The 12,500-nt window shown below is 45.7% G+C and overlaps 1 protein-coding gene across 2 annotated transcripts in view; it reads left to right on the top strand.

The window, feature by feature from the left end:
* Positions 1 to 11,175, top strand: part of xylb (xylulokinase homolog (H. influenzae)) — a 14,018-nt gene extending 2,843 nt beyond the window's left edge. For both annotated transcript variants that reach the window (XM_071484265.1, XM_071484266.1), the window contains 15 exons: positions 202 to 288; positions 366 to 494; positions 837 to 902; positions 1,014 to 1,086; positions 1,599 to 1,717; positions 1,805 to 1,886; positions 3,007 to 3,047; positions 3,395 to 3,510; positions 4,465 to 4,580; positions 5,009 to 5,082; positions 5,174 to 5,270; positions 5,390 to 5,448; positions 5,896 to 5,983; positions 7,110 to 7,204; positions 10,522 to 11,175. In XM_071484265.1, the coding sequence (XP_071340366.1) occupies positions 202 to 288; positions 366 to 494; positions 837 to 902; positions 1,014 to 1,086; positions 1,599 to 1,717; positions 1,805 to 1,886; positions 3,007 to 3,047; positions 3,395 to 3,510; positions 4,465 to 4,580; positions 5,009 to 5,082; positions 5,174 to 5,270; positions 5,390 to 5,448; positions 5,896 to 5,983; positions 7,110 to 7,204; positions 10,522 to 10,590 (1,311 nt within the window). In that variant the 3' untranslated portion in view covers positions 10,591 to 11,175. The remainder of the gene's footprint in view (positions 1 to 201; positions 289 to 365; positions 495 to 836; positions 903 to 1,013; positions 1,087 to 1,598; positions 1,718 to 1,804; positions 1,887 to 3,006; positions 3,048 to 3,394; positions 3,511 to 4,464; positions 4,581 to 5,008; positions 5,083 to 5,173; positions 5,271 to 5,389; positions 5,449 to 5,895; positions 5,984 to 7,109; positions 7,205 to 10,521) is intronic.
* The last annotated feature ends 1,325 nt before the right edge of the window (positions 11,176 to 12,500 follow it).

The raw sequence follows: 12,500 nt of genomic DNA, 5'->3' as shown, positions 1-12,500 counted from the left end.
ATCTGTCGTTACAGACTGTATCCTGTTTCATGTTTCTAGCAGGAGAGTGTAAAAATAAAATGACAGGTTCCATTAAAATGAAAAGAAAAGTGAGTGGAGTTTGGTGGAAACATTTCTACAGTAAAACACTTGGTGGAGGTGAAGCACCTTTCAACTCTTCTGTTTGCTTCTGCTCTTACTGAAATGATTCTTCTTCCTCAGCAACATGGCAGCGTGTACTGGAGACGAGGAGCGTCTCAGACTCTGAACCGGCTCAACCCGGACCAGAACCTGTACCAGCTGCTGCAGGTCTGTGTGCCCGGTGTCTCAGGTTAGATGTGTGGTTATATCTGCTCGTGTGTTCATGTCCACTGATGTATTGACAGGACAGCTTCTCGGTGTCAGACTGTCCCGTGTGGATGGACTCCAGCAGCAGGCAGCAGTGTCAGGACCTGCAGGCAGCGGCAGGAGGAGCCCTGAGACTGGCTGAGATCACTGGATCCAGAGCCTACGAGGTCTCACTGTCCCCCGTCTGTCTGTCCATCTGTCTCTCTAACTGTCTCTGTGTCGCTGACCCTGTCTCCAGTTTGGACACATTATCTGTCAAACGCTTTTTAAATAACTTTTCCCTCTTTTCTTTCTGTGAAACAGTAAATACGACACTATGGTCTTTATCGTGAGTCAACACACACTTTACTGCACATATCTTACAAACAAACATTAACGTCCCTTCAAACTTACACAGGAACAGGGAACATTCATCAATCAGCCCTCAGACTTTAATTTCCTCTCTTCCTGTGCGAAGCCGTTGACCAGACATTCACATGTTTAACGGATGAATCTGTGTTTGCCTGCAGCGCTTCACAGGAAACCAGATCGCCAAACTGCGTCAGAGCCGACCGGACCAGTACCAGGACACTGAGGTCAGCCGCCAGACCCTCACTGTGACCTTTGACCTCCAGCCTCTGAACTGAAGTGTGTCATTTTGTCATCACATTAGTGTAAATTGAGCTGATGTGTGTGTTTGGTTCCAGAGGATCTCATTGGTCAGTAGTTTTGCGGCCTCTCTCTTCCTTGGTGATTACGCCGCAATCGACTACAGTGACGGTAACCAACCAGAGTTCATTCAATTATTTATTCATTTTGACTTGACTGATTAATTATTCATATTTTAATCAATATTGATGTATTATATTGATCTCCATCAGGAGATATATCAGTTTCTGAATACAGGCTGTGTGCATTTCTCTGTGGACTGAGGCTTTGATACTTTCACAGTATTAATATAGAACCTAGACCTGCTTTATAATCACAAACACATGGACATCGACCTTTAGACTGGATGGAGATTTAAAATGTTTCTATCAATGGCAACAGAAATACAAATATCTCATAGAAGATTTTAACTAATACAGAAAAACACATTTGACATTAAACAGTCAAAAATAAATCCATAGAAGAAGAGTAGTAGAATAATGACAGACAGTGTTTTTCAGACAGGAAGTGTAATATGGACAGAGTCAGTGACAAAGTTATCATAAGTAACTCCGGAATCAGTAACTGTCTTATCAGTTGTTTATCAGTTGATTGATTAACTGATTGGTTGATTGGTTGTTCAGGTTCAGGGATGAACCTGCTGGACATCAGGACCAGAAAGTGGTCTGAGATCTGCCTGGAAGCCACCGCTCCACATTTGGACCAACTGCTGGGAGCTCCACTCCCCTCCACATCTGTACTGGTAAGACTGGTCCATACTGGTCTGGTTCGGCTTGTTGACACGTGATGACCAGTCTGAGGTGTTGCGGTGCTCCTTCCTGTCCTGCAGGGTCCCGTCTCCTCTTACTTTGTGCATCGATATGGTTTCTCTGAGAGCTGCAGAGTGGTGGCCTTCACCGGAGACAACCCAGGTAAAAGGTTTTAAAAAGGTTCAGCATTTTATTTCCCGACTGAGACAGAAGGATGATCCATGTTCCCACCTCACGGTGTTGGCATCACGGCAGAGAAACCTTCCTGTTGTTCTGCTGTTCCCATGTAGTTCTGCCAGATGAACACAAGGGGGGGTGTTGTGCTGCAAGATGATGTTTCCTGCTCTCTGAGAGAGAGTGTGTGTGTGTGTGTGTGTGTGTGTGTGTGTGTGTGTGTGAGCATCACCTTCAACACATCTTCACAGCTGATCAACTCTTTCCTCTGACACCCCCACTTATCGTCTCCAGTGACATAAAGGCTGGAAAACCTGTGTCAACTAAAATAAGAACAAAAATAATTCTCAGTAATTTCTAGGTTATAGGGTCCAGGTCTGGATCGATGGAGTCTGGGTCCAGGTCTGGACCACAGTCCATCTATTAGCGAGCTCAGGAGGAGGAAAAGCTATGGTGGCCTCCTGGTAACATAAAGCCAGTCTGGTTTGTCCACTCTGGGCTACTGTACAAACATGGCAGCATTCTGGAAGATTCTTAGTTCCATGTCTGCCAGTAGGTCCCTGAATCCTCCAGGCTTCCTTTTGTCTCCATGCTCAGTTTCCTTCTCTCTGAAACATATAAAATGATTAATCATGACTTGTGTTGAGTGGTTCCAGCTTCCCTCAGCCCAGTTCCTGCTGCTCCTGGCTTCACTGTGCTGTAAAACCTCGTGCTGTTATCTGACTTCAGATTCCCTGGAGGTCTAAATACCAACCTGATCTCAGAGAAGACTTTGAGAGAGAGAAAACTCCTCAAACTGGAGATCAGTTTCTTTTCCTCTGTAGATGAACAGCAGGTGTGTGTGTGTGTATTTCACCTGTGTGTCCTGATCCTGGAAACAAACAGTGTTAAGTGAAACATGATTAGATTTCTTTTGTCCAAACTGACAATAAGTCGGTTCAGAGTTTCCTAGTCAAACAAATGACTGACAGCAGGCTCAGTGCTGCAGACTGTGATGGATGTAGAGCAGGGGGGGGGTCCACAGGCCTGAGGCCCGATGTACCAGGGCCTCAACACCTGCTTCACCACAGAGCAGAGACACGTTCACACCTGTTTGTCTCTTTCTCAGCGTCTCTGGCAGGAATGAGGCTCCAGCAGGGAGACATCGCGGTGAGTCTGTCATACTATCATACTCTGGAGCTGTGTCCCAGTTCAGGGGCCACATCCTCTGGAGGGCGTGGTCTATGAAGGCGTGGCCCTTTGTAGCTGTCGTAAACTCAACACTGACCTGAAATAAATAATAAATAAATTAACATTTGAAACAGGACATTCCAGTCGTGATGCTGTGACACAATCAGTCTTCAAATGCAGCTTCTGAAGGACGAGAGTCCAGAACTGTGACACAGCTTTATATATTTATACAGTACATTTATATATAAACACACACATACACAGTATATATACACACTCACATATATACATATAGTGTGTGTGTGTGTGTGTGTGTGTGTCTCCAGGTGAGTTTAGGGACCAGTGATACGGTGTTTCTGTGGATCCAGAAGCCTCGTCCTGCTCTGGAGGGTCACATCTTCTGTAATCCTGTTGACTGTCAGGCATACATGGCTCTGCTGTGGTATGACACATACACACACACACACACACACACACCAGGTCACAGGGAACAGAACTTAATCATGGTAACACAATACAAACAGTGAGGACACACACAGGGTCAGACATCAGCAGCACAGTAATATATGTGCAACATGCAGCTGTGTGTGTTGACCAGAGCTCTGTGCTCCAGGTGGGTCAGGTTAAATGTAAATGATCTAGACCAGGATCTTTCCTGAACCTGAACCAGGACCTGTGAGATCCTGAACAGACCCATGAACAAACACCAGGCCATGTATTCATGTCTGCACTTCCATGAGCATGAACACTAACTGACTCACAGCTGCCTGGACCTGTGGTGCAGCTGCTGGGCTCAGTGTCTTTACTCATGTCAAAGCAGGTCGACTGCGGTTCGCAGTGAAGGTAAAAGAGCTGAAACAGTGAGGGAGAGAAAAGTTTAAAAGGAGAAACAAACCAGAGGAGGAGAGGAGGAGGAGACAGGAGGAGGAGGAGAGAGGAGAGAGGAGGAGACAGGAGACAGGAGGAGGAGAGAGGAGAGAGGAGGAGACAGGAGAGAGGAGGAGGAGAGAGGAGAGAGGAGGAGACAGGAGATGGAGACAGGAGGAGGACCCACAGAGTCTAACTGGAGCCTGTGAGAGTGAAAATCCTCTGAGACACTGGTTCATTGAAAAGCTGCAGAGCAACAGAAAGAGAAGAAGAAAATGGACCCCACCCTCAGGTTTATTGATTCAACACCAAAGAAGAAGAAACTTTCCTCATCTGAAGCAGGTCTGAGAACATCTGTTACCAGGAGCCTTTTCTCCTTGTACTCACCTCTGAGACAGAGTCTGGACCTGGTCCCTGTCCCAGGCGGGTCAGCACTGGCTCCTGGCTCCAGGACCCAGACTCTCCAGACCACCTCCAGCTGCCACTGCTAATATGTGGTAGTAAAACACTGATGTGATGTCGTCCTCAGCTTCAAGAACGGCTCTCTAACCAGGGAGCGTGTCAGGGACGAGTGTGCTGGAGGATCATGGGAAGTTTTTTCCGCTGCTTTGAGGGAGACGCCACTCGGAAACAAAGGAAACATAGGTGAACTTCCTGTTTCCTTATTTCATTCCTTCCTTCCTTCTTTGTTTCTACCCTCATGTTTCCATTCTTCCTCCTCCATTGCCTCCCTCAGTCCTCCTTTCTTTCCTCCTTAACTCCTTTCCTTCTTTCTTGTCCTCCCTCGTTTTCTTCTCTCCTTCTGTCTCCATTAGTGTCCTTCCTTTATTTTCTTCCTTTCCTTCTTTTCTTCCCCTTCTCCATCCTCCCTCTCCTCTTCTTCTGTCTTCTACACCTCTTTTCTTCCTCCCTCCTTCATTCTTCTCCCCTCTAGTTTTCCTTGTTTTGTTTTTCTTTTCCATCCTCCTTCCTTCCTTTTGTCCTTCTACCTTCATTCCTTCTTGTCCTTCCCTCTTTCTTCTTGCTTACTTGAATTTGATTCCCCCCCTGCTGGTTGTTTGATGTATTTCCAGGCTTTTATTTTGACACCATGGAGATCACCCCTCCTGCAGTGGGAGTTCATCGCTTTGACCCAGACGACATTGAGGTTGGTAGAGAGACATTCAGACAGAGAGAGAGAGAGAGAGAGAGAGAGTGTCTCACCTGTCTCACCTGTCTCACCTGTCCTGGTCCTGCAGGTGTCCTCAGTCAGTCCTCAGGTGGAGGTTCGGGCTGTGGTGGAGGGTCAGTTTCTGTCCAGGAGAGTCCACGCTGAGCAGCTGGGGTACTCCATCAGTAAGAGCCGTCTCTCTTCTTCCTGCTCTTTCACTCGTTCATTTCTTCATCCTTTCATTCTGCTCTGTTCTTCAGAGACGCTGTGGAAACACGTCTGATTTCATCCTGTGTGTTTTCAGTTCCAGGGACCAGAGTGCTGGCGACAGGAGGAGCCTCGTCCAATAAGGACATTCTACAGGTGAGTGGCCTGACTTACCTGTCTGCCTCACCTGTCTGTCTCACCTGTCCGCCTCACCTGTGTGTCCCAGGGTCTCAGGTTAGAGAGAGAATCTGTCACACTGAGTCATCAATCTGTGAAATATTAAAGTTTAAATTATTTAGATTCAGTAAATCAACACTTTGATTTCAGTGTTTATTCAGGACTGTTAACCTGGCTTTCATTCATTCATTCATTCATTCATTCATTTGATATTTTCTGTATTTACTTGTCCTTGATCTGTCAATGTTGAGTTTGTGACATATCAGATTTCAGTGTAACAGGGATGATGCAGTTTGACACAGTGAACCTGATGGTTACAGCTGCTTCTGGAAGCACAACGTACACACACACACACACACACACACACACATACACACACACACCCCCACCAGAGCTTGGTTAACGGAGGCTGTGAATCTCCCTCAGGTTCTGTCTGATGTGTTCAACGCTCCGGTCTACACCATCGATCTGTCGGACTCCGCCTGCCTGGGCTCCGCCTACAGAGCTCTGCACGGTAACTGACAGTCAATCAATCAATAATCAATCAACACACTGAACCTCGTCTCTGTCTGCTTTTATTTTGAAATGTCAATGAGTTGAGTTTTGTTAGTCCAGATTATTATGCTTTGAACAGGAAGGAAGGAAGGAAGGAAAGAAGGAAGGAAGACAGAGAGACAGATAGAAAATTAAAGAAGGAAAGATGGAGGGAGAGAAGATTTGGGATTTTAGACAATAAAATAAAGGAAAGAAGGAAGGAACGAAGAAAAGACCAAACTGAAGAAAGGAAGCAAGGAAAAGGGTTTAAGGAGGCAGAGTCCAGGAGGTGGAGGGAGAGATGGGTCTTTAACGGTCTTTTAAACCTCCCAAGTTCTAAAGTCAGTTGCGTGGACTTGAAAAGACATAATGTAATGCTCCTGATGGTGATGACTCAATAACTGATGCTGGGGGGGGGTTATCTTGCACTAGTGCTGCAATCCTCTCCTCAGTGTTACAGAAACCACAGAAAGAGAGAAGAAGAAGAAACCTCGAGTGTGTTTGGCTCTGTGCGGGTCACATGACCTCACCGAGTCCCGTGTGGTTGAACCAGGGTTCACCGACGAGAGACGTGGTCTGGGCTCAGTCTGGTCCTGGAGCTCAGTCAGTACTGGTCTGAAACCTCAGACTGCTTACATCAGTCCCAGAGCAGCTGATGGTGTTGCCAAGCAACAGTAAGCATTGTAGCGCTTGAGGCTAACGTTAGCTAGCAAACTACTGTTGACAGATATTAAAGCTGACAGTTACAGATCAGATCAGACGACCTGTGTTGACCCCGTCTCATCCAGACTCTCTTTCACAACAAATTGTTGTCTTCATTGTGCTCATGTCTGGCCTCTTATTAAGTTGTAGGTCTGCATGTGTGTGTATGTGTGTGTGTGTGTGTGAGGAATTTGTGTTTCTGATGCTGATTCCTGATTGGTTAACGGCCATTAGACTATAATTGGTTGCCAGACTCTAAACTGGACCTCTGATTGATTAATGATCTCTTAACTCTAATTGGTTCCTAGGTTGTTCTTCTTTTACACAATACAACCCCTCCCATTGGTTAATGAGACTCTGGCTCTGATTGGTTAATGATGCAGACACCTGATGTGTGTTTTCAGGCCTGGTTGCAGAATCTGGAGTTTCCTTCTCTGACGTGGTGAAGAAAGCACCTGAACCACAGCTGGTCGCCAGCCCACATCCTACAGCACAGGAGGTACACACACGTGCACGCACACACGTGCATGCACACACAATTGAGCATTTTGCTGGGCTCATCACTGGTGAGGTTGTGTGTGTGTGTGTGTGTGTGTGTGTGTGGAGATGATCTTCAGGCTCTTCAAGGTGTTAATGAGAGACTCGTTATCTCTGCTTCCTTTAGTTCCTGGTGATTTGTCAACATTAAAGATAAGAAATCAAAGAATCAAAATCAGTGTGAGGAGCACGGACCAGATACATGTTTTTATATCATCAGTTCAGTCAGAGAAACACAAACAACCACTTTCCTCTGAAAGAACCTGAAGAAGAGCAGATGTTGCATTAAAGGAAAACAAGAAAAGACCCAACACCTGAGACCTGTGTTCGTCCTCTGCCCTGAGAGGTGTCAGAGTTGGTAACCTGGTGGTCAGTGCATCAGACTTTTGGACAGTCACTTAATTTAGTGTCCGTGCTTTTGTTTAATTAAAACAGTGCTGTTACTGTTACTCTTTGTTCGACCTGAACTAAAGGCTGAGTCATACCCACAACCACATGTCCTCAAAGGTCTTCGAAGGCCCACTTTGTCTGCAAGGATACACGTGGACCTCTGTTCAGACCAAGTGTCCACCCACCGTGATGTTGCCCACTGTGATGTCATCCACTGCTTTGAGAAACCTCCAGTTTGTAATTTGTCCATTGCCATCTTAGTTTTTTGAAACCAGAAGAAACCGTGTTTGGAGGAGAAGGTGGAGCTGAGGAGGAGTGAGGGGTGGAGCTGACCTGCTCTGTCCTCTATCCTGATTGTCAAGTTCAGTCTGTCAATCATACGGTAGCCCCACCCAAATGCATCCCCTGCTTTATGGTCTATTTTCCTCAAAATGGATCATAATTTAAAACTGAACATCATGTTGTGTTGAAGAAGACTTGAAACTAGAGACTGAGACATAAACTCATCAGGAAAACGTTTCCTGAGGTAATAAATCAGAGAAAAGTGGAGACATTTTCACAGACTTCAAAACAATCAGATGATCCCTGGTGTCCGAGTCCGTCAGCGTTCCCTCTCTTTAGCTCAGTGTTTGGTCTCCTCCAGCTGCTGAGGAAACATCTGGCTGGTGTCTCTGAAAACAGCTGGATGGTGTCATCACTGTCACTCAGACATACCCCTTTTCCACCAAACTGGTTCCAGGGCTGGTGCTAGTGCTGGTGCTAGAGCTGGTTCGTGGTTGGTTCAACTACGAACCAGTTTGCTTTTCCACAGGCGGGTGCCAGCCAGAGAGCCACGTCATCACGTTAATGTATACGTATACGTCACGTCATTTCCTCAATAGAACAAGCGCCAAATTCAATCACCACAACAAAGATGGAGGACTACGTTGCGGTTCAAGTGTTGCTGTTGGCTTTTCGAGCCTTTCTTGGGGAGCAAAATTTGGCGATCCAGCAAGTAAATACTGCTCGACGATTATGCAACGAACAGCGATCACGCTCGAGAAGACGGTCAATAATCCCGCTGACGTAAGCCCGAAGCCCCCAACGTAGCGTGGTTCTTTCTACTGGCCCAGCAGGGAGGTGGTGCTGGCCGAGCACCGGTTTGAGAGCCAGGAACCGGTGCTTTGTCTGTGGAAAACCAAAGAACTGGTGCTAAGTCTGGCTCTAGCTCCGAACCAGCCCTGGAACCAGTTTGGTGGAAAAGGGGTATCAGAAACCTTCAGTCTGTAGCACTGTTAGTGCCTGGTTCTGTGTGAGACACACACACACACACACACAGCATCACCTGCATCCAGCACCGCCCTCCTTTACTGTGAACAGACCACAGACGAAGCATCATCTCTTCATAACGAGCTTCATCAGCTGACACCGTCACCACAGAGACAAACAGTGAACGACTCCTCCGTCCTCAGTCATGTGAGGAAACTCTTCTTCAGCTCAGGTTTGTTTCTGATTCTGGTCTGGTTTAAAACTGAGAGAGCAGCGAGGTGATGAAGAGGGAGGAGAGGAGATGAAGGAAGGAGGAGACATGGGATGATGAAGGAGGCACAGGTCAGAGGAGCAATGATGGGGTTTCACTTTTTTTTAGTTTTGTCCTGTCAATCACTCCTCTACTTCCCGGGGGGGGGGGGGGTAGAGTCACGTCAGGTAGAGAGCAGTGTTCACTTTAATTATTTTAAAATGTGACAGCTCGACCCGTCTGCTCCTCTTCATCATCTACAGTTAAATTCACCTGCACGAGTCACAGCGACAACACACCAGAGACACAAATAACGTAGAAAACTCTCTGATTTATCACCTCAGGAAACGTTTTCCTGATCAGTCTCTAGTTTCAAGTCTTCTTCAACACAACATGATGTTCACTTTTAAATTATGATCCATTTAGAGGAAAATAAAGCAGGGGATGGATTAGGGCGGGGCTACAGTGTGATTGACAGACTGAACCTGACAATCAGGTAGCTCGGTCTCAGCATCATCTGCACAGTGAACCTATAACACTGGACTGTAACGAAACAGAGATGTGTGTGTTTACTGCACCGACACACACACAGACACACACGCACACACACAGACACACACACACACACACACAGACACACACACACACACACTCTGAAGGTGCAGCACTGGTTAGATGTTAAATATCAAACAGCAACATCATGTGACAGGAAGTGTGTGACTCGTCCTGTATATTTTTTTTAAAGATGCTCAAAACATGAAGAAACAGTTTTCAATCACTTGGACTTGCTGGAGCAGCAGATCCCAGGTTGGGAACCAGTGGACGAAGGAACTCTCTGACCGTGTGGCGAGTGAGTGGCGGCTGTGGAACGTTTTCATTTCAGCGTCGTGTTAACGTGTTGGAGCGGAAACACTGTCTCACAGCTGCGTCTGTTTTCAGGCGACGCGTCTTCCTGCAAAACTAGACAGAGAAAAGACCTGATGATGTCATAGTGACATCATACTGTACCAGCAACATCACATCAAACTGACACCTTCCACTGTAGTTTCACTGAATCAGGACATGACACAGACATGAGAAATATAAATAATATTAAATATACTTTTGAGCCATTTCAGCAGCTGCAGGTGGAGACGCTGGAGTTTAGAGACATTTACTGTCAAAAACCCAAATTCATTTATAATGAGGAGAAATCCAACACTGGAGGAGCCTGTATCCTGTGTGGAGACACGGAGCTGCAGTGTGAACTGACTCTGACGGAGCTGAAGCAGCTGCAACAGTGAAATGATCTGATGAAATCATTTTTTACTTTTTTAAATGGGGTTTTGAATGAAGGAGCCACAAAGAAAAGAGACAGGACGGTGATGATTTCTGCCTCTGTGTGTCTCCAGGTGTACGACCAGATGTTGAAGCGATACGCCCAATTGGAGGAGAGAGTCCTACAGGAGAGCCGCACCTGAGGCGCAGCCACCAATCAGATCTGTCGATGGAAATCATACGACAACATTATCAGACAGTAAATTACTCTGTATGAATTCTGAATGAAACAAGTTTTGGAAACATATTGATCTGAACTTTACTTCAAATGAATTAGTGCTGCCAGACGATAAAGATAACTGACAGTCGTAGCTTGTATGAATTTGCATTAAAAGATAATTGCAGTAGGAATCAAATCTAACAAATAAACAAACGCAGGATGAAAATCAACAGAAACTAAAACACGAAACATCCTGATGAATGTTACACATCAATAAACTGATCCCATGTCAGGGTTTGGCTGCTCACCTACAGCTTTAAACTACAAACCTGAGCCAGTGTGAAGATCTGGACTGGAGCTGATCCAGGTTCAGTATTTAGTCCTGTTGTTGCCTGGAGTGACGAACAAAGCTTTAGCCGGCGTCTGTACTTTATAACGGATCAAGACACAGTCTGATCAGGGGACAGTAGAGATCTGTGACAAACAAGCATCTTCACAAAAACACAAATAATCTAAATGATATTTTTAATTTGTGATTTGTAATAAACTCACTGATGACGTGAATCTTGGTGACGTCTTTTCTCGTCCTGTGTCTCGGTCAGTCAGAGAAGGACAGTGAGCTTCTCCTGCAGAAATGTGATGAAAACACCTGCAGCTTCATGGAGCGTTCACTGTCGCTGCCTCAGGTAAACAACAGCAGCTGCTGCTTAACAAACAGGAAGTGTGAAGTACCCGGACGTTTGATTGCACTGAGAACAAATGTCAGTGTCCTCCTCTGGTGGATGAACAGGTCAAACAGGGTTTTTAGTCCCGCTTTACTTTTTCATTTTAACATATTATTTTCAGTTTTCTCCACAGACTGTGAATAAAGATGGGCGGAGCCTCTGTGATGTCACCCACAGGTTTCTGAAGCTCAGAGTGAGCTGCTCCACTGTTGCCATCTTGGCAGTGCCTGACTCCGCCCCTAACTCCCGGCTAATCCAAAAATGGGCAAAGAGGTGGAGCTGAGACTTTGGTGCATGATGCTGGTTTAGTAACTGTGGCTATCATAGACTCCTGTTAGCATCATTAGCACAGCTGAGAGTCTAGCTCGAAGGCTAACCCAAGGCTAATGTATTTACTAGCTAATCAGATAGTTACAGGCTAAGCTAACAAGCCAGGTATGGTGAACACAGACACTGGTACCTGCTAATTAGTGCTAAGACATAAACACAATAATAGTAGAATTTCACTCACCTCTGAAAACGGGCTCAGACTTCCTCATGTTCTGTTAATTAACCAACAACAAGTCAAACTGTCTGATATTTACATGAAAAATCAAACTGTCTTTACATGGACATCATATTATCATATTATCACATTAATGTCTCTGTGTAGACAAATGAAAGTCTGTTTTTGCCTCCATGAACACCTGGGAGTCTGCTAAAAAGAAGTCGTGATTTGAAGAATCATTTTGAATAATGAGCCTCATTAAGGATGAAAACTCTTCCCATGATTCATCATTTAATATTTATAAAATATTGAAGACCCAGGTGAGATGTGTGTTCTCATTTAGTCAGTCAAGAGTTTAAAGTCACGTGTCGTCTTTTAAAAAGTTCATCATCACTGAGCGAGGTGCTGTCAATCATTCTGCCAAATACTGCAAATCTCTATTTAAATAGGAGTCGATTCATTTGAAGTTGAAGTTGATGTATGAAGTGCATACGGACATTAACACTTAAGAGTTCACACATGACATGTCGGGGGAGAGGAGGAGGAGGGGGAGGGGGAGGGAGGAGGAGGAGGAGGGGGAGGGGGAGGGAGGAGGAGGCGGCTGCTGCTGCCTGAACATCCCTCACTTCATATTTGCAGCATGTTGCAGATCCAGTGATGAAACTGTTTATTGTGACTGTG

Source organism: Trachinotus anak, unplaced genomic scaffold (genome assembly GCF_046630095.1).
Source record: "Trachinotus anak isolate AG129_WGS33_773 ecotype Australia unplaced genomic scaffold, CSIRO_AGI_Tana_v1 ptg000009l, whole genome shotgun sequence".
NCBI classification, from domain to species: domain Eukaryota; kingdom Metazoa; phylum Chordata; class Actinopteri; order Carangiformes; family Carangidae; genus Trachinotus; species Trachinotus anak.
This window is presented reverse-complemented; position numbering and strand designations above follow the sequence as displayed.